This window comes from Belonocnema kinseyi, chromosome 4 (assembly GCF_010883055.1).
Source record: "Belonocnema kinseyi isolate 2016_QV_RU_SX_M_011 chromosome 4, B_treatae_v1, whole genome shotgun sequence".
NCBI classification, from domain to species: domain Eukaryota; kingdom Metazoa; phylum Arthropoda; class Insecta; order Hymenoptera; family Cynipidae; genus Belonocnema; species Belonocnema kinseyi.
This window is the reverse complement of record NC_046660.1, coordinates 49,508,803-49,528,139: the sequence shown is the minus strand read 5'-3', so window position 1 is coordinate 49,528,139 and position 19,337 is coordinate 49,508,803. Positions and strand designations below refer to the sequence as shown.

The 19,337-nt window shown below is 27.2% G+C and overlaps 1 protein-coding gene across 1 annotated transcript in view; it reads left to right on the top strand.

Annotated features, from left to right (window-relative positions):
- Positions 1 to 19,337, top strand: part of LOC117170884 (Down syndrome cell adhesion molecule-like protein Dscam2) — a 315,200-nt gene that overhangs the window by 240,152 nt on the left and 55,711 nt on the right. The window contains exons 13-16 of the mRNA XM_033357927.1: positions 3,354 to 3,502; positions 3,598 to 3,752; positions 6,474 to 6,655; positions 17,532 to 17,843. Of these exons, the coding sequence (XP_033213818.1) occupies positions 3,354 to 3,502; positions 3,598 to 3,752; positions 6,474 to 6,655; positions 17,532 to 17,843 (798 nt within the window). The remainder of the gene's footprint in view (positions 1 to 3,353; positions 3,503 to 3,597; positions 3,753 to 6,473; positions 6,656 to 17,531; positions 17,844 to 19,337) is intronic.

The following is a 19,337-nucleotide window of genomic DNA, read 5'->3' as shown; positions in this document are numbered from 1 at the left end:
GGTTGTGAGACGTGGTTGTGGCTGAAATTTTACCGCGATTTCGCTGGAAGCGGGTGCAATTTTTCAGATTAGCACCCGCTCCCGGTGAAATCCTGCGGTTGTTCTTATCTATTTGTATGTAGATTCAACTTTTTTGAAATACGTCTTTGAGTAGAAAATTCTTAATTTCTGATTTTTTTTGTTAAAGATTCAACTTTTCAATTTAAAAATTAAACTGGCTTCCACAATTTAGTTTTTTTCTTAAAAATTTAACTGTTTTCATATAAATTTTAATCTTTTTTGTTTGAGAATGTTGACCATTTTTTTGAAATGCACCTTTGTAAGCTTAAAATTAAATTATTTTGATAAAATTATCTGTTTTAGTAGAAAATTTAACATTTTTGATTGAATTTCGTACTTCTGGATTGAAAATGCATCTTTCATTCTCCTAAAAGAATTTTGCTTTGTTCACGATTTATATTATCAGTTGAAAAATATATTTTTTTGCTTGAAAGTTCAACTATTGGGTTGGTATTATTTCTATTTGTTAAAAATTCGTCTTTTTGGATTTTAAATTCATTTATTGAAAAATGTATTTTTTAGCTGAAAATACAATATATCTTATTACAATATATCTTGGGAATTGAAAGTGTTTCATAGTAAAATCAATATGCTCTACTTACCTTAAATTTATTCAAAAGAATTTATGCTTCTATTACTCTTCTTTTTTTTTTAAAAAAAAGCACCATATTTCCCCGGGTTGAAGAAAATTTTAGGCTAAGTTGTTTTTCGGAATGGAGGGGATATTCTATAAAGAAAATATTTTGTGTAGAAAAAATATAATATTATTTAATTCTGTGTAGGATATATTGTACATAAAATATCATGTACTGAAGAAACATGATCAGTGATACTTTATATTAATTAATTTCTGATGTAAGATTTTGCCGATTACTGGTAAAATAATTTCTGGCAAGAATAAGGAAAAATCTAGATAAAGCATTACTCGTGAATAGTGGCGTTCCCGGTTCAAATCCGGGCAGTGGCACATTTTTTCTCGTTTCTCCATTAAATTAGTGTAATTAGTAAAGAATTAATTACCCTCGTTGAAAAAATAACATCGATACTCTATTTTTAAATATTCATTCATAAATATATAAATAATAGAAAAGATAAATAATTTAATTTTCAGTCACCCAATACAAGTAAATTCAATAGATTCTCACTGTAACTGCAAGGTACAAATTGACAGGAGGAAGACTGTCGCGTAACTGAATTTCACTTCGATTGCAGATTCGATTCAGGAAGTGCATGATATGCCGAGAAATAAGCTGATGCGCTTTCATCCAGCTGCATTTAATTAAACCTGAAAAAAGTTCATAAACCTCGCAGAAAATTTTCCTCTGGTTAAAAACAGCCCCTTTTAAAAAAAGTTATAAGTTCGTAAGTGAAGCGAATATGCTTATGGCAAATATGATTTCCAGATTGTAATTAATTAAATTTCAAAGGGCGAAATGCAGGGTATCCATAAAGCGATTTTCAGGATTCGCATCAAATTATAATACAGCATGAGAGCTTGCAAAATAAATTTAATTTATGTTGTGTGCGTTAAAAAGTGATTTTAACATACTCAGCTTTAATTTAATTTATTACATTCAAATATGTCTCTTTTATTATGAACTATGTATACAGTAAATGCAACTTAATCCATTTAATACTAAAATTGGATTAAAATTATATGCAGTGTTTTATGCAGATTTCCGATTTTTTTGTTTCATCAGTAAATTGCGTATCGGAATTATCCAATTTTTAATTGTTGATTGTCAGTTTTTATGCTTTTAAAGAAATTTCCTCAATTTTTTGTTAGAAAAAATTATGAAGCTTCGATGTATTCTTTGAACTACGTAAATCTAAAAATGCATTTTTCAAAGGTAAAATAATCTCTTTCAGAAAAATTGAGATTTATGGCAAAATGCAGGGAAATTAGAATTTTAAAAACTCTGCATTATTTATAGGAGTTTTTCTTCTTAACCAAAATTCAAAATTTTTTTAACTTTTCTTTTTGGTTCTCGGAAGTTGTAAAATTTGATATTTCATATTTCATATTTTTGTATCAAATTAATCTTCTGGATAATAATTCTTTATCTTGATTTCAAATTGATGTTTTTTGTAAAAAATTCGACTGTATAATTGATAAATCTTCTTTTTTAGTTAAAAATTAATTTTTTGCAATAAAATTTAAAATATTTGGTAAAAAGTTCATAGATTTTGTTAGGCATTTGTCTATTTTAATAGAAAATTTATGTTGTTGGTTAAAAAATCATATTTATATTTAAGAATTCAATTATATGTTTTAAAATAATATTGTTGAGTTAAAAATTTTTTTTGGTTAAAATCCAAATATTTGTTTGAAAATCCATGTATTTTATGCGAAGTTTATCTTTTTGGTTCAAAATTAATCTTCTTTTTCGAAAATTTATCTATTTTACTTGAAAATACAACTGCTTCTTTAAGAATTTACTTTTTATGTAAGAATGTAATTATTTGATTTAAAATTCATTTATTTTTTGGTAATTTGTCTTTTTGATAAACAATTAATATTTATGGTTAAAATTCACCTTTTCGGTTGAAAATTTAACTAGTTGGTTAAAAGCTAAACTCCTTTGTTGAGGATTGATTTCTTAGTTGATGATTTGTCACTTCAGTTAAAAATTTCACTATTTTGTTGAAAATTCAATTTTTTGGTAGAAATTTTTTCATCTGAAAATTTAACTATTATAGTTTTATATTAATCATTTTAGTTAAATATTTGTTTGAATTTAAATTCAACTATTATTTTGAAAACTGATATCTTCTGGTTTAAAATTCAACTTTTTGTCAAACATTTTCTATTGGTTCTCTTGAAAATAATAAAATTAATAACCTACGACTTTTAATAAAAAATATAACAACTACCACTCGACAGATATGAATAAGGATTTTTGAAAATTAATCTTTGAAATACAAAAGTAGATAATTTTGTCCTGAATTGGATAATCAGATCGATATCATAACACGTGGCTAAGTCGGGCATGTGGGGTAAAGCGGAACACTCGCTTTTAATTCAAAAAAAGCAACAGTAATTCATAAAATGCAAAGATTTCGTGTGTCCCGCATTACCCTTCAATATATCTACACATTTTACATCCGAAAAATTCAATATAGTTCGCAAATTTAAAGATTTTTAGTGTCCCGCTTTCCCCGTTTCTTGTCCCACTTTGCCCCATTTTATCATATGCAGCGGTTTCAAATTTAGGGACTTCTGTGTAGAAAAATAAAATAATTAAAGTTCTTGGAAATTTATGGTTCTAAGCGTGTTTTGTATGTACTGAAAGATGTGTGGCATGAACACAATATGCAGAAGGTGGTCGATGGAGACAAGACAGTCGCTCTGATATCTCCGCTTGAACCCGCAACGACCTACCACTTTCGAGTTTTTGCGGAAAATCACCTCGGAACATCAGCCCCAAGTGACATCCTTCATGTCAGTATCAATCGATCAGTCACTCATGCTTCATCATTTTTTAATTCAATTTATTGGCTCTCTTATTTATGTGAAATTTAACATGTAAAATTTAGGCTCAAACTGACGGCGAGGTTCCTGGTGGGCCACCTAAACAGGTAACGGTTGAACCACTTGGTCCTCAACAACTCAAAGTCACTTGGCAACCACCTGATCGTTCACTCTGGAATGGCGAGCTACTGGGATATGCCATCACATACACAAATTTGGGGTAAGATTTTATTGTTGTTATTAATTTTTAATTCAGTTTTTTAAACAAGAGTTCGCATTATTTCTAATTTAAACTCCTGTTAGCATAGAAGTCCGTTCACTTTTGTAATTCCTAGAAATTCTTGCCCACTCAATTTCTCAGGGGGCAGGAAAAGAGATGGTTTCGACTCTCAGCTCGGAACAGCCGCAGTGCGCAAGTACTCAGTCGAGTATATTGCGCAGTATTGTGCATTCCAGTTGGAAACGGTTCAGTTACGGTTTCGAGAAATAGGTTTCTTATAGGGATCATCCATGAACTACGTTACCCTTTAAAGGGGGGGGGGGCGTTATATCAAAAACTACTGATGGTAGCAGGATGGGGAATGGGTGGGGACGCCAGTAGAAGTAACGTTACTAACTTCTCAGTGATGAATTTTGAGAAAGTTTTACTTTTTTTTGTTTCTCGCTTTTATAGTTATTTTATTTATTTTTTATTTTATAGTTGAAAGTTAAGTCTTTTTGGTTGACAAGTCTACTATTATGATTCTGGTTCTGTTTAAAATTCGTGTTTTTTTTTTGTAGAACTGAATCTTCTTAGTTAGAAATTCATAATTCTGGCTTAAAGTTAAACTATTTTGTTTTAAATTCGTCTTTATTTTATTTAATACAAATTTTTTATTTCAATTAAAATTGTTCTTGGTTGACATATCATTAATTAAACGTTTCGTTCAGTCTTCATCTTTCTTATCAAAAGTTTAACTACCTGGTTAAAACTTTTACAACTTAGTTAAAAATTGATTTCTCTTTGGTGAAAATTCATTATTTTAGTAGAAAATTCATTTTTATAATTGAAAATTGGACAAGTTCTTTTCACTTAAAATGTAATTATTTCATATTTCATTAAAAGTTTATCTTTTGTTTTGGAAATTCAACTATTTAGTAGAAAATTAACTTTTTTGTTAAAAATTATTATTTTCCACTAGGAAATTAAATCGTTTTGTGAAAAATTTATTTATTTTAGTAGAAAATTTAACTATTTGATAGAGAATTGAAACTATTTCTTTAAAAAAATAACTACATGCTCAAAAATAAACTTTTTTAAAGACAATTAATAGTTTCTGCTGGAAAATAGAATTGTTTTGTGGAAAATTCATTTATTTGGTTAAAAAATTTTCTTTTTTGGTAGAATTAAACTAGTACAAACTTCGTTTTTTTTTGTTGAAAATTAACTTTTTAAAGTAAAAAGGTAACCATTCCATTTAATGGTAATAACTTTTCTTTTGCAATTCTTCTATTTAGTGGAAAATTCATCTCTTTCGTTTAAAAATTAATTTCTTGTTAAAAATCAAGCTTTACAGTTAGAAAATCTAATGATTTGTTTAAAAATTAAACTATTTATTTCGAAGAATAATAATAATATTATTATTAATATTAATAACATTAATAAAATTTTTTGTGAAAAACTTATGTATTTTGATTAAAAATTAGTATCTTGTAGAAAATCCACTTTCGTAGGTCGAAAATCCAACTAACTGATTAAAAATTAAGCAATTTATTGAAAAAATAAACTATTTAAGTGAAAATTGTCTTTTGTTTAAAAATTTTTATAGTGGGGTACAAAAGTCTACTTTTTGTGGAAAATTTATGAATTCTGTTGATAAATTCGTCTTTTTGAGTAGAAAAATGATCTTCTTTGAAAATTCATCTTTCTGTTCGAATATTGATACTTATATGTTTGAAATTCAATTATTTTGCTTCGTTATCTTTTTTGGTTGGAAATTCAACTTTTTTACTAAAAATCCATCTTTTTTCTGCTTTTTTTATTATTTTTTTTTTGTTTAAAATTGAAATGTTGTTTCTTTGAAATACAAAATGCTAAACCTTCCGTTAAGAATTTATCTTTTTTGTTTGAGAGTTAAACTATACTTGGTTGAAAATTCCATTATTTTCTTAAATTTTAATTATTTTCTTGAAAAGTCAACTATTTTTTTAAACTGAAAATCTTAAATAGTCAATGGCTTGGTTACATTTGGTAGGGCAGGGGGGGGGGCTATGGTTATGAGGGAAGGGGACGGAGGGGTAAAATATATCCCAAAATTGGTAAAGTAGTTTATAGATGATCCCATATTAATGAAATCGTTACAGGAAGATTCATCTAATGTGAAAAACAGTACATTTTAAAGATTTTGCAAATTTGTTAAATTAAAAAAAATAGTGAATTTATAAACTTTCGTTAATATCAATGATAATAATGAAAATTTTGTAAATTTGAAACTTTTCGTAAGTAATGAAAATTTTGTACATTTAATGCATTTTGTAAAATTAAAAATTTTTTCAGAATTTTAAAATTTGGTAAATTAAAAAAAAACTTAATTTTTAAATTTTTGTAAATTTTGGAAAAATTTTAAATGATCTGAATTTTAAAAATCTTGAGAATAGGGGGGGGGGGGGTCTATGTTAATATCTTGACAACTTTTTAAAATTTCGAAGATTAAAAAAATTATCAAAATTGCCGCAAAATTTTGTTGATTTATAGTAATTTATCGGTAATTTATAAAAAATATAAATTCAGATGGATCTAGAATGTTTAATGTTCACTTCTGATGTGAAAAGGAGATCCCTAGCCTCGCCTAATAGGAAAGCTTAGAATTTTTTCCCATTTGTAATTTGTGATCAGTGATTACCACTTTGTCAATGAACTAGTCGCTGAAACAAAAAAGGAAAGAAACCATTTATTTTGCAGGAGCGACGAGCAATCGGCGAATGTGACTCGGGTAGGAATCACGGGTAATGGAGACGGATCCTACGATTATCGGCTAACGGGTCTGCGAAAATACACACAATACAGCATCGTCGTGAAGGCGTTCAATAGCAAGGGCGACGGGCCAGGATCAGATCCAATGATAGCGCAAACTCTGGAGGATGGTTCGTACTCGTACAATTTCTTCCCGTAATAGAGAAACGTTTTCCTCTTTCGCCTCCAACTATACTTGTAAATTCAACCACCCAATTTCATTTTCATCCTCCTCCTCCTCCTCCTCCTCCTCTACCTCACTCACTACTGTTCGATCTCATGTGACATTTTCGCATTAAACGAAATTGCCACTCCGAGCTCGACGTGACGTCACTAACCGTAAAATTTATTATTTAGGACCCACCCCTATTCACCCTTAAATTCCATTTAAGAAAATCACTTATCCTAAAAATGCAAACATCTTCTGAACAATTGGAGGGAGACACAGAAAAAAAAATCAATCCAAAAGTTGATAATCTGGAGAAATCCATTTGATTAAATACTGAACAGTTTTGTTGAAAATTTAAAAGATATGATTGAAAAATCATGTTAGTGTACTCTTGTCTATTCCAAAGCCGCGAAACATGAATATTTTGGTATTTGAAGGCTGGAGGGGCCCCCACCTCTACCGCGGGTCTTGGGGTAATTTTGTCAAAAGACTTTCACTGGCTTCCCGGGCCTTGTGTCGATGCACGCGCTGCAAACATCTACGCATCCCATGCATTTGCGCATTGAGTATTCTAGCATGACGTTACGGTCATGATAGAATAGGTGGAAATATCAGGAAGGTTAGCATTGTTTGTACATCCTGATATTTATACAATTCTGTTTCATGGTTAGAATATTCGCTTCTGAGCAAATCGAACTGATAAACTAACCTCAAGTTTTTTATAATTTATTTCGTGACACTAAAAGATAGCCAATAGACAAAAGAATGGAGCATGACTGAGAAAATATATTATATACTTGACAAATATTACTATTCGTACATTTATGACTTACTTTTACGTTTAGAATATTTTCTCCAGAAGGTCGAGTGAATTTTCATGTCGTCACGCTAAAATAATCCGATCAAACAAACTAGGGCTTCCAGCTCTTCGGGCCTCTTTTTAATTGGTCAACCACTGACGCAAGCGAGACCGTATAGGGATCGTGGTGGGAGGTGACGGAACTGCGCCAATTAGAATATTCCAGCATGGGGTATTTGGAATAGTTGCGCCTTGGAATAGGCAAGAATTCACTGTATTCGGTTGAAAATTCATCTTTTTTTGACGGTATAAGATTATTTTTTCTATAGTTCCAGCATTTGGTTAAATTTTCATGTTTTCAGGTTAAACTTTTAACTATTTTGATAAAGTTATCATTCTTCTTCAAAAATTGAACTTTCTTAATATCTAAATTCCTTATTTTTGGCTTCGAGATATGACAATTACGTTGGCAATGCAAATTCTATTTGATTTTTTAACCAAGAAAAGATTTTCATCTTAGATTACACACAGTTAAGTTTATTCAAAAAATACGAATTTTCATGAAAAAAGGTCAGATTTCTGCAAAGAAGATTCATTATTGAATCAGAAAGACGAATTTCCAAGTAAGAAGATTAATTTTCGACTAGAGGAGACAAGTTCTCAAAAAAGATACATCAGTTCTTAACCAAATAGTTTAATGTTTAACCAAGAAGATTAAATTAGTGCCAAAGAAGACGAAATTTCAAGAAACTGAATGAATTTGAAATCAAACACTTGAATTTTTTAACTAAAAGAGGTAATATTTTAACTAAAAATGAATAGTTAAATTTTTATTTAAAAACAAATTCAATAGAAAAATATTAATTTTCTACAATAAAATTTTTTACCAAAGTGTTGCATTTTCAACTCGAAAATATTAATTTTCAATAAAATAGTTAATTTCCATACATATAGATCATTTTTGGTAAAAAAAATTTATCTTAAATTAAAAAAGATATAAAAAAGTGATTAGACGTCCAACCATAGTTAAATTTTCAACCTGAAAAGATAAATTTGTAAACAAAAATGTAATAGATGCTATTTGAACTTCAATATTGTAATATAAAATAAAAGTACAGTTAAATTTAAAAAAGCGCATTTTTAACAAAGTACATTAATGCACATCTAAAAAAGATTAATTTACTACCAAATAGTTTGATTTTTGAACAAACAAATTGATTCTCCACAAAAGAGGACATATCAACAAAATACATAAATGTTCAACCAAATAAACCAGTTTCGGTGAAAAATTAATTTTAAAAATAAATTACATCAAAGTAGTGGAATTTTCCATCAAATAGATGAATTTGGAAACAAAATTATAAGACTTAAACGACAACAATTATTTTCTTAAGACAGTAGTTAAACTTCCATCCGAAGAGTTGAATTTTCAACTTGAAAGGATGAATTTTTATCCAAAAATTTAATAGTTGATATTCAACCTAATAGCATTGTGATTTTGAACGAAAAATAGCTAAATTAACCCAAAATAGTTATTTTCATCAAAATACTTGAATCCTCAACTAAATCAAATTATTTTCAAACAATAAGTTGCATGTTTTATAAAAAAAATTATTTTCTACCAAACCGTTGCTTTTTTAACCAAAAAAGTTGACATTTCAACAAAAAGGTATATTTTCAAAGAAAAACGACAAATTTGTAATAAAGTAGTTGAATTTCTTAATTAAAACTTCAGCATATTAGGTCGGAAAACTTTTTGAATAAATTGCTAATGTTATCAAAAAAATTAATATACAAATGCATATCTTGGCTACTCCTTGCTCTAAACACTTCGTTTCCTTATAAAAATTAATCAGAAAAATTTGTCGAAAATAAACCTAATGTACAATTATTGAACATTTTATAAGAATTGGTGATTGTTTAAATAAATTTGATTGAAAAAAAAATTTCATTAATTTTCAAGCAGAAAATTTTGTTTTTTCAATGATACTTTATCAACCAACAATAGCTTTTAATTTTGTAAACAATTTTATTAATAAAGTCACAATTTTACTATTTTTGAACTAAAGGACGTTGTTTTTTAAGATATCAACTGCCTGCAACTCAGGAAAGACATTATTGGTTTGAAAAATTGTTCAGCTGACAAGATTTTTCATTTTATACACAATTTTCTGAACAAATGCACAACCTTATTACTTTTTAACAAACCGGTCTACTTTCTTCACGAAATTAACTTCCAATGAATTAGGAATATCCTTATTTCTCAGAACACTTTTTTTACCACTATATTTGTTATTTATTCAAGTAAGTCGCATAAAGAAATATAGATTTCTGTGATTTTTCAGCACAGTTTTATTTTTTAAACAATTTCTTTAAAGAATTTAAATTTTTCTGTCGAATCTGATCAAAATTGTAAGCTCCAGACTTATTTGTCCAGAATAATCGTTGATACAAAAATTGTAATGTCAATTTCTCTGTTAAATACAAAATTATTAGAAAATAAATTCAAAAATTACTGCTGAAAATAGACTATCATAATTAATTTTTCATTGTAATCATCTTAAAGAAAAAATTTTTGCCTTAAATTTAAAGCGAATTAGAAGCCCGAAGTTCTTTAAAAAAATTGCCAAAATTTCTAATTTTCTAAACAGCTTCCCCCTACGTTTTCTCAAAAAAAGTTTTTTATAACTTTTTACTTCTAAATTCAGAAACTAATAATATAGAAAATAAATTCATAGTTTTTAATTAAATTGAAAATGAGATTTATTAGACCGTCTCTTTTCTCTCCTGAAAATTAGCCACATCTGGGTTGATTCGTTTTGCTGTGCCACCCTTCAATTTAGATCATGAATTAAGAATTCCATTCGAAAACAATTTTTTAATTGTTATTTGTTTACCTCTTCTGATTTAATTAGTGAACTTTGGAGAGAGCGCGACTGGCTACGAAATTCGTTTAAGCCAATGATATTTTTATTTCGGCGAAGTAAAAGTTTCCCATGAATACAAACTAGATGAAAACGAGTATGGTCTCTGATTCAAATAAAATTTCCTCTAATTGAATTATATCAAGTTCGTACTAACTCACTTTTCTCCTTTTGAATGAAAAATTCGTTTCTTGACATTATTTTTGATGCAGAAAATTTTTATTGAAATTTTTCAGTATTCATTTTTTAAAAATAATTGGGATTATAATACATTTTTTTCTTTAGTATTCATGATTGACCTGCGTTTCTCGAATCTTCGAAATCCATAAACAAATCTTTAAAAAATTAAATTAATAATATGGCGACCGTTGTTCTAGAACTAAAAAAATGTGTTTTTTTATCGAATAATATCCAAAATACAGAAAAGAATCCAAAGTAAACATTTTTCGCTTGGAAGAGACAAATTGTGTGTTACTTTTTATGGAAAAAACATTTTTCTTTATATTTTCCAAAATTAAAGTTTTTCCTTTAATACCTAAATTATATTTAGAGCGTTGTTTTCATGAGAATTCGTGTAGCTAATAATGTTTTCGACGTTTTTCTTATTCTTAAAATTTTGTTTTTCAAGCCTTAATTTCCAATTTCAAAATATTAAAAAATTTATAAATATGAAACTTTGTATTTAAAAAAATCACATAATTCTTATATTCTTTAAAAACCGTGCTTAATATCCAAGAATGGAAAATTATATTTTCATAGGTCTCTTTAAGGAAAATAACTGCTACTTTTTACTTTGTACTTCAATAGTTTTCATGAAATCAGAAAATATTATTTCGATTTTTTTCTTGCCAATTAAAATTCTTAATTTTCCAAAAACTAGCTGCTATTTCGTTTATTCTCAAATTTGTTTACTTATTTTTAGATTTAGAACATGTAGAAATTTCCTGTCAACAATAAAAAAGAAGAAATTGATCATCTCTATTATTTTATGAACATTTAACATGAAAAAAAAATTAGATGTTAAATTATTTTATTTAAAAATTAACATTATATTTTTTATATTTGTACAAAAAGTTGTCTGTCCTTTGTTATTGCTTAAGTAAATCATTTAAAAAGATTCTGAGATACTTTTAAAATATTCAAATTAAACAATGTTTCATCTATACTTTTGATTTCCAATTATTCCTATATAAAGCACCTTTCTTTGTATTTTTCTTTAAGGAATGAAGAAACATGTTCTATTTTTCTTAAATATCCGTTGTTTTCTGAAAATATCGGAATTTTATCATTTTTATTGATAAATTATAAAGGAGCAATTGAAAGTCAGATTCAGGATGAGTGTGATTTTTTTTAAACTGTATGATACTTAGAAAAAGTGTGGCAATAGCCCAAGCTTATTATAAATTATTTGGATATCTCACATTTATTAACTTTCTTATAAATGAAAACAAATTTAAGCGGAAAATTCATTTTAAGAATCAATCAATGTTTTTTTCATACGAATGAACGTAAAATTCTCTAAAATTATATTAAATAAACAATATTTTTGTAAGGACATTTTTTATTATTAAGAATATAAACTAGTTATATATTGAGCTTTAGAAAAAAATATTCCAGGTTAGGATTGTTTATTTAGCAATAGTTATTCACAGTTTTATGTTTTTGCCTTCCCTTCAGATAAAATTTGCATGTTTTTTATTATGAAATTTTTTTAAAATAAAAAAGTATCAAAGAGGTTTTTAGAGAATTTTTCAAATAATTAAATGAGCCCTACAACATTATAATTAAATTATAATTCAAAATTTTACATAAAGGGCAAAAGAAAAAGAAAACTTTAATAACTATTCATTACTAAACAATTTTAATAATGACAATTTTTTTATCCTTTAAATTTTTTATCGATGTTAATTTTTGAACTTGAAATAACTAGTTTACATCCTCAATGAAGCAAATGATGAAATTCAAAAAATTCAAAGGTAATATTGGAAATATTTGAATCTTAATTTTGTTAAATATTTATTTATTGCGAATCAAATAATGATTTTTGAATTTCATATAACACATACCCGTACCGACCCTGCCGGATTTTTAAAACAAAATAGCCTTTTTTTAGGAAAATAGTTATCAACAATATGTTGCAATATATGGAAAACAAATTTATATCTGAACAAACGATAATTATTTTCCACCTGGCTACAAATATTTATGAAAAGAAATCAATAATATTGGCTCAAAATTCAAATTAGATATTTTCCCTTTTTATTAACAATTATCATAATTGAATCACATTTTTAAATCGTCAAAATTAAGAAAAAATGATTTTGCGGAATTTTACAAAATTATAGGAAAAATCCGAGCCTTTTTAAAAGATATTTAGGAATTTTGGAAGTTTGGAAAAGCAACAAATATTTCATAAATTTTCGGAAACGCTTCCAATTTTTTAAAATATTTTAAATCTATTTAAAATTTCTCAAATACATGAAAGTATTTTAGCTGATTCCAATTTGTCTCGAAATTTTGAAAAATTATTTAAAATGTAAACAATTGCTCTTAAATCCTCAAAATTTTCCCAAGGTAAAAAAAATTAGACAAGACTTCTGAATATTTTAGATGTGTCAAGAAAGAATATAGAATAATTAAATAATGTTATTCTTACAGGATATTACAAAATATTAGGAAAAATTCATGTTTTTTAAAAGATATTTAAAACTGTTTGAAGTTTTGAAGAAATACAAAACATTTGATAAATTTTCGGACATTTTTTCAAGTTTTTGAAGACCTTCAATCTATCCAAACCCTCTAAAATTTCTAAAAATATTTTTAGCTGACTCAAATTTTTCTTGAAATTTTGAAAAACATTGCAAAATGTAAAATAAGGTCTCAAAATCTTCCAAATTTTTCTAGGAATTTCAAGAATTTTTGAATATTTTTGATGCGTGAATTAAGAATATAGAGCATTTTTGAAAAATTATTTCACTAAATTTTAAAAATAGTGGGAAAAATTCAAGCTTTTTCTAATGATATGTAGAAGCTTCAAAGGAAGACAAAATATTTGATAAATTTTATAAAAAGTTTCCAAGTTTTTTAATATATTAAATCTATTAAAAGCCCCTTAAATTTCCAAAAATATTTTTAGCTGACTAAAATGTTTTTTAAAATTTTGAAAAATCATTCAAAATTTAAAAAATTTGCCCTTAAATCTTTCAAAATTTCCAAGGAATTTTAAGATTCACCTCAATGCTTTCAAAATTCTTTTCAAGCTTCTCAAGTTTTTGCTTTAAATCTTTCAAACAAAAACTGCTTTAAAAAAATCTTTTACTGTTAACATTTTTTTTCAATTAACTAATTTATTTTTTAATTATTTAACATTAAGCAATTAGAAGATTTTTTTCAAATTCTTCTACTCTTTTTTCGAAATTTAGGGAAAATTTTGAAATGTTTTGAAATCTTTTTTCAAAATAAAAAATCATTAAAAATTTTCGCAAAAATCTTAAGAAAATTATTTTGTTTATTCTTTCAAAATTGTTAAACATTGTAATATTTTTAAATTATTTAAATTCTCTTGATTTTCTTTAATTCTGCAAAATTAATAAAATTGTCTTAAAATCTTTTAGGTTTATCTTTGAAAAATTCAGAAATTTTTGGAAATGTTTTTAAATTTGTCTATAAATTATATTTTCTATATATTCTCTTGGCAAAAATTCGCTTTAAAATCTTTGACACTCTTTTTCAACATTTTAGGAAATAATTTAAAACGTTTTGTAATATTTTTGAATTTCCTTTTAGAATTCCTTCAGAGAAAAATCATTGAAATTTTCTAATGAATCTTAAGAATATTTTTTCCATTTTTTTTACGCCTTGTAAGATTGAGTTTACCTTAAGAAAATTTAATTCTCAAAAATTAAAGGAATTATTTTAAACTCTTCCATTTTTTGCCGCACATTTTAAAATCTTTAAGATAAAAAATTATTTTTCAAATATAAGCTTGAACAATAAACAATTTTCCTAGCAGTCTTTAAAAATTAATTTCAAAGTCTTTTAAGAGTATGTAAAGGCTTCTAATTTTGTTTAGAATTCTTCAAAATAAGTTTTGCTCATAATTTAATTTTTCTTATCTCTTAAAATGTAGGATAGTTTAGAAATTAATGTGGTAGCAAAATGTTCATAACCTATTTATTTTTCAATATTAAACAATCTTTTACAATTTAAATGTTCTCTTCTTTCAATAATGTTAAGAAATATTTAGAAATAAATTTTATCATGAAGTAAAATTATTTATTTATGAAGAAAAGACAGTTTCGCAGATATTTGAAATGTTTTTGAATGTTTACTGTTTTGGCTATTTCAAAAAGTGAAATGACTTTGTTTAAGTATATTTTAGTTTATTCGATTAATTTTTACGTGTTTTTCTGTCTGAACTATACTTTTTATTTGTCAATCCTAAAAATGTTCTTTGTGTAAAAGGATCGCAGCGACTAAAAGAGTTATACAAAATTCAAAGCCCCTAAAGGTTAATAATTTATGTCGTTTAAAACAGTTCAGGAAAGTGTTAAATATTACTTAAAATTACCCTCAGAAATATTAGCCAAAGCTTCCCGAACTTGCGACTCTAAATAATAAATACTTCTCTGCCGGAAGCAAGCACTTCATAAAATATTTCAAAAGCCGTAAACCTACTTACCTAGTTTACATTTAATAAGCAATTTCCCTAAGTAGATCATTAAAAATTTAAAGAAAATCTTTTTATTTTTACAAATTATCTCTAAGTTAGCCTTCATGGCTGTCATATCATGTTTCTTGTCTCATTACTAAAATTTGGAGTAAAAATATTGTATTTACAACAAAATAGATTAATTATTAATAAAAATTAATGAATTGTCAACCAAAAAGGTATGTTTCTACCAAAAAAGACGAATTTTTAAGAGGATACTCAAATTTTCAACAAAATAGTTAAATTTTTAGCCAAAGATAAATTTTCGACTAAAACAGATTTTTTAGTCAACAAGTAAAATAAAATTTAACTAAATTTTGCAATCCAAGAAGAATATTAAGTCAAGAAGACAATTAAAATTTAACCATATTGTTTAATCTTAAAGCCGGAAAGACAAATTTTTTATAAAACAGTTGAATTTTTAACATTAAAATATGAATTTTCAACAAAAAAGTTCATTTTCAACCAAGTAGTTGAACTTTAAACGAAAAAATTAAATTGCATACTAATAAAATAAACTTTTTACAAAAAAACAAGAGTTTTCAACAGAATAAATAAATTTTCAATTAGAAATAAATTTTCGATCAGAAAATATTTTTCAATTAAGACACAAAATAAAATTTAACCTTATTGTTCAATTTTCAAGCCGAACATATGAATTTTCTACCAACCAGTTAAATCTTGAACCCAAAAACATGATTTTTAACAAAAAGTTGAATTTGTAACCAAGAATATTAATTTTCTTCCAAAAAGAGGAACTTTTAATAAAGTACATGAATTTTCAACAAAATAGTCGAATTTTCATCCAGAGATGAATTTCATTCCGGAAAAGATCTTTTAGCCGAGATTAAAAATCAAATTTGACCAAATTTTTGAATCTTAAAGCCAAGAAGTTGAATTTTCTACTACACAGTGGAATTTTTTAACTCAAAAGTATAAATTTTGGGTAAAAAAATTAATTTGCAACCAAAAAGTTAAATTACAAACCAAAAAGGTGAAGTCGCAACCAATAAGATTAATTTTTTACCAAAAAAGACGAATTTTCAAAAGAATTAATAAAATGCCAAGAACAAATGAATTTTCAGCTGAAAGAGATTTTAATCAAATGAAATTTAACCAAATCGTTTAATTTTGAAGCCAAAAAGTCAAATTTTCTGCAAAAAGGTTGGATTTTTAACTCAAAAATATTAATTTTTTTTTAAAGTTTGGTTTTTTAAAAAGTTTTTCCAAACTGGATGACGCATTTCCACAAGAGAGTCAAATTTTCAACCATAAGTTTATTTTCAGCAAAAAAGTTGCATTTAAAAAAAAGAATAAAATGTTACAAAATTAGACGAATTTTAAACAAAATGATTGTCTTTTCAAATTGAAAGGTCGATTTTTCAAGAAAGAAGTTAATTATTTACCAATTAGTTGAATTTTCTACTAAAACACGAGTAGTTTCCATTTTCAATCTCGAAGGACGGTTTTTTTACAAAACTTTTGAATATAACCAAAGCAGATAAATATTCAAAAAAGTAGTACAATCCTAACCTAAATAAATGAATATAAAACTAAATATTACATTTTTCACCAAAAGAGGTGAAATTTTTAACAAAATTACAAGTCCCAAAAGACGAATGTTCAACCAAAAAGCTTCAACAAAAAATTCACATTTTGTATTGAAATGATAAAATTTTAACTATGGAGTACAATTTTTAGACAAGTTGCATTTTGAACCAAAAATACATATAGTGGAATACAGTATTCAGTAATAATTATTAATTAATAATTATTATTAATTTATATTTAGTAATCTTTTAGTTGTTTTTCTACCAAATTAGTGGGATCTAGAACCGAAAATTATTACTTATTGTTTAAATTATTGCATTTTCAACAAAATAATTAAATTTCTAACTAAAAAAATGAATCATCAATGAAAAATACAAGAGTAGATTTTTAACTAAAAATAATGAACTATCAACAATAAGTAATTGTATTTTTTTATTGGGTTCCATTGAGGATAGGTATTTTCGGTATTTATAGACTGAAGAATAATTGCTTGAATATAGATTTTAATTGTTTTTTAATACTTTTTAAAATATTATGTTAGAAAGCTTAAAATTTTTCTCAGAATTCAAAGTTAATCTTGAACAGCACACTTTTCGATTTCAAGCCACGTACTTCAAAATCCGAAATACTCAACATTCTAGGCCCTGAGTTATCCTAAAAAATTTGTTAATCCTCCTTAAACTTGGATCTTGGATCTTTGATCTTGTCTATCTTGAAGTTTCAAGGGCGCGGAGTGTTTCAAAGTTTGAAAGTGAAAAATGTTGCGAGGTGAAACCGTGTTTGCTAGAGGCTTAGATCCTAGAGCACTCAGACAGGTTTACAAGGTAAAAGGTGCTTAACTGACACGATGTAGTTCCAAGCTCGCCACCGCAGAACGTGGCCTGTGCAGCGCTGAACGGGCAGAACATCCAGGTTACTTGGAAACCGCCCCCCTCTGATAAAGTTCACGGGGTGGTTCAGGGGTACAAGCTGGTGTACGAAGCAGCGAATGGGGCGACGGAGACAGAGTTGCAGGGATCACCGGAAACGAGAATCACTCATGCCTTGAGCGCAGTCCTTCACGGCCTTAATCCGTATACCAACTACACGGTCCAAGTTTTGGCGTATACACGAGCTGGTGATGGAGTTAGCAGCACTCCGGTCTCTTGCACCACTGAAGAAACTGGTGAGTTGCAAATTAGACATTTGTATGTGCATGTGTGTATGTGTGTGTGTGTGTTTTCAAAGGAAGCTTAGGCAAATATGCATTAATATAACTTTGGTTGCTTTGGTCCCAACAGAACTTCGTTCTTGGAAGCAGGAGGGCAAGATCAGTAAAAAAAAATTGAACCTTCGTGAAAAACTGATTATGGAGAAGATAAGCTCCTTTTTCCGAAAATCTTTTCACGCATCTTCTTTTTCTTTTTTTTTACAAGGTGGTAAAATTCGAGTAATAGAATGGGGAGCGCGGACCAGCCACAGGCCGGGCCACTCCGCCTCCACTGCTTAGTTGATGTGCTGCCCTCTGCTGTATTATCGAGTATGGAGGTTCGAAAAAAAGTTTTATGGATTTGAGGTGTCCTCCAAAAAGCTTTAATTTAGTAAAAAATTGTAATTTTTTGTAAATCATAATTAATTCCATGTTTTTGTAATTTGAGGTATTGACTAGATCCATTATGAATTATATTAGTCCAGGTATCTCGTACAAAAAAAAGTTTTTTTAACGTATAATTTAGGTAATGCGCGTTTTTTACTAAAACGATTCATTAAGAGGTCTTGATTAAAATTTCAAGTTTTCTAGATATAAGACCGTTGCGTCCCAGAAATATTTGTTTTAAAATTCAAAAAATCGTATTTTCTTAGACTGACCCGTCCATTGAATTTTATAGCAAAATGTTCAACCCCAAAATTAAACTAGAGGAAATTCTGAAGTTTGTATTTGTACTTTGGAACCTGTTAATTTTACAAAAAAATGTTCAAAACTTCAATTAAAGTAGATGCAATTTAGAGTAATTCTAAAAAAAGCAATGACCTAGCCTGAATAGGTCATAAATTATGGCCTCACAAATTTAAACACGATTGACCTATTTTTGAGGGGACATTACTTTTTTTCAGTGACTTCAAAATACTTCGCTTTTCAGTTAATCTAATTAAGTGGTGCAAGGAAAAAAATTTTAGGAAAGGAAATCGTGCGCAAATTAAAAATATATATTATCTTCTAGTCTTCATAGATCAAGAGTTCTGACTTTTCAAAAAAATATAATTTTTTTGCTATTTTGAGCTGTTTCTAGCCAAAAAAATTGTTTGAAAACTGCCCGTTCCGTACATATTTTGCATAAAGGCGTTAAAAAAATTAATTATGAAGGACTAAACTTTGCGTAAAATAAAAAAATGCAATGTTTTATCTCATGTAGATCACGAATTATAACCATGAAACTTTAACCCTTTCAATTCGGAAGGCTCTTTATGCCCTGGGAAATGTACTGCGGCAGTATTTGATCATTTTGGTAGCATGTATGCATTTATAGTTTATTACAAGTTCACTTTTTTCTCCATTTTCGTTATAATATAATCAATTAATTAACAATTGTTTAAATAATCCGATTCACTCTTTCAATCGAGTGCATATTTAATGAATTTACTTTGTTAAGGTCACTTTCAGAAAATCTGTTGTCGCAAT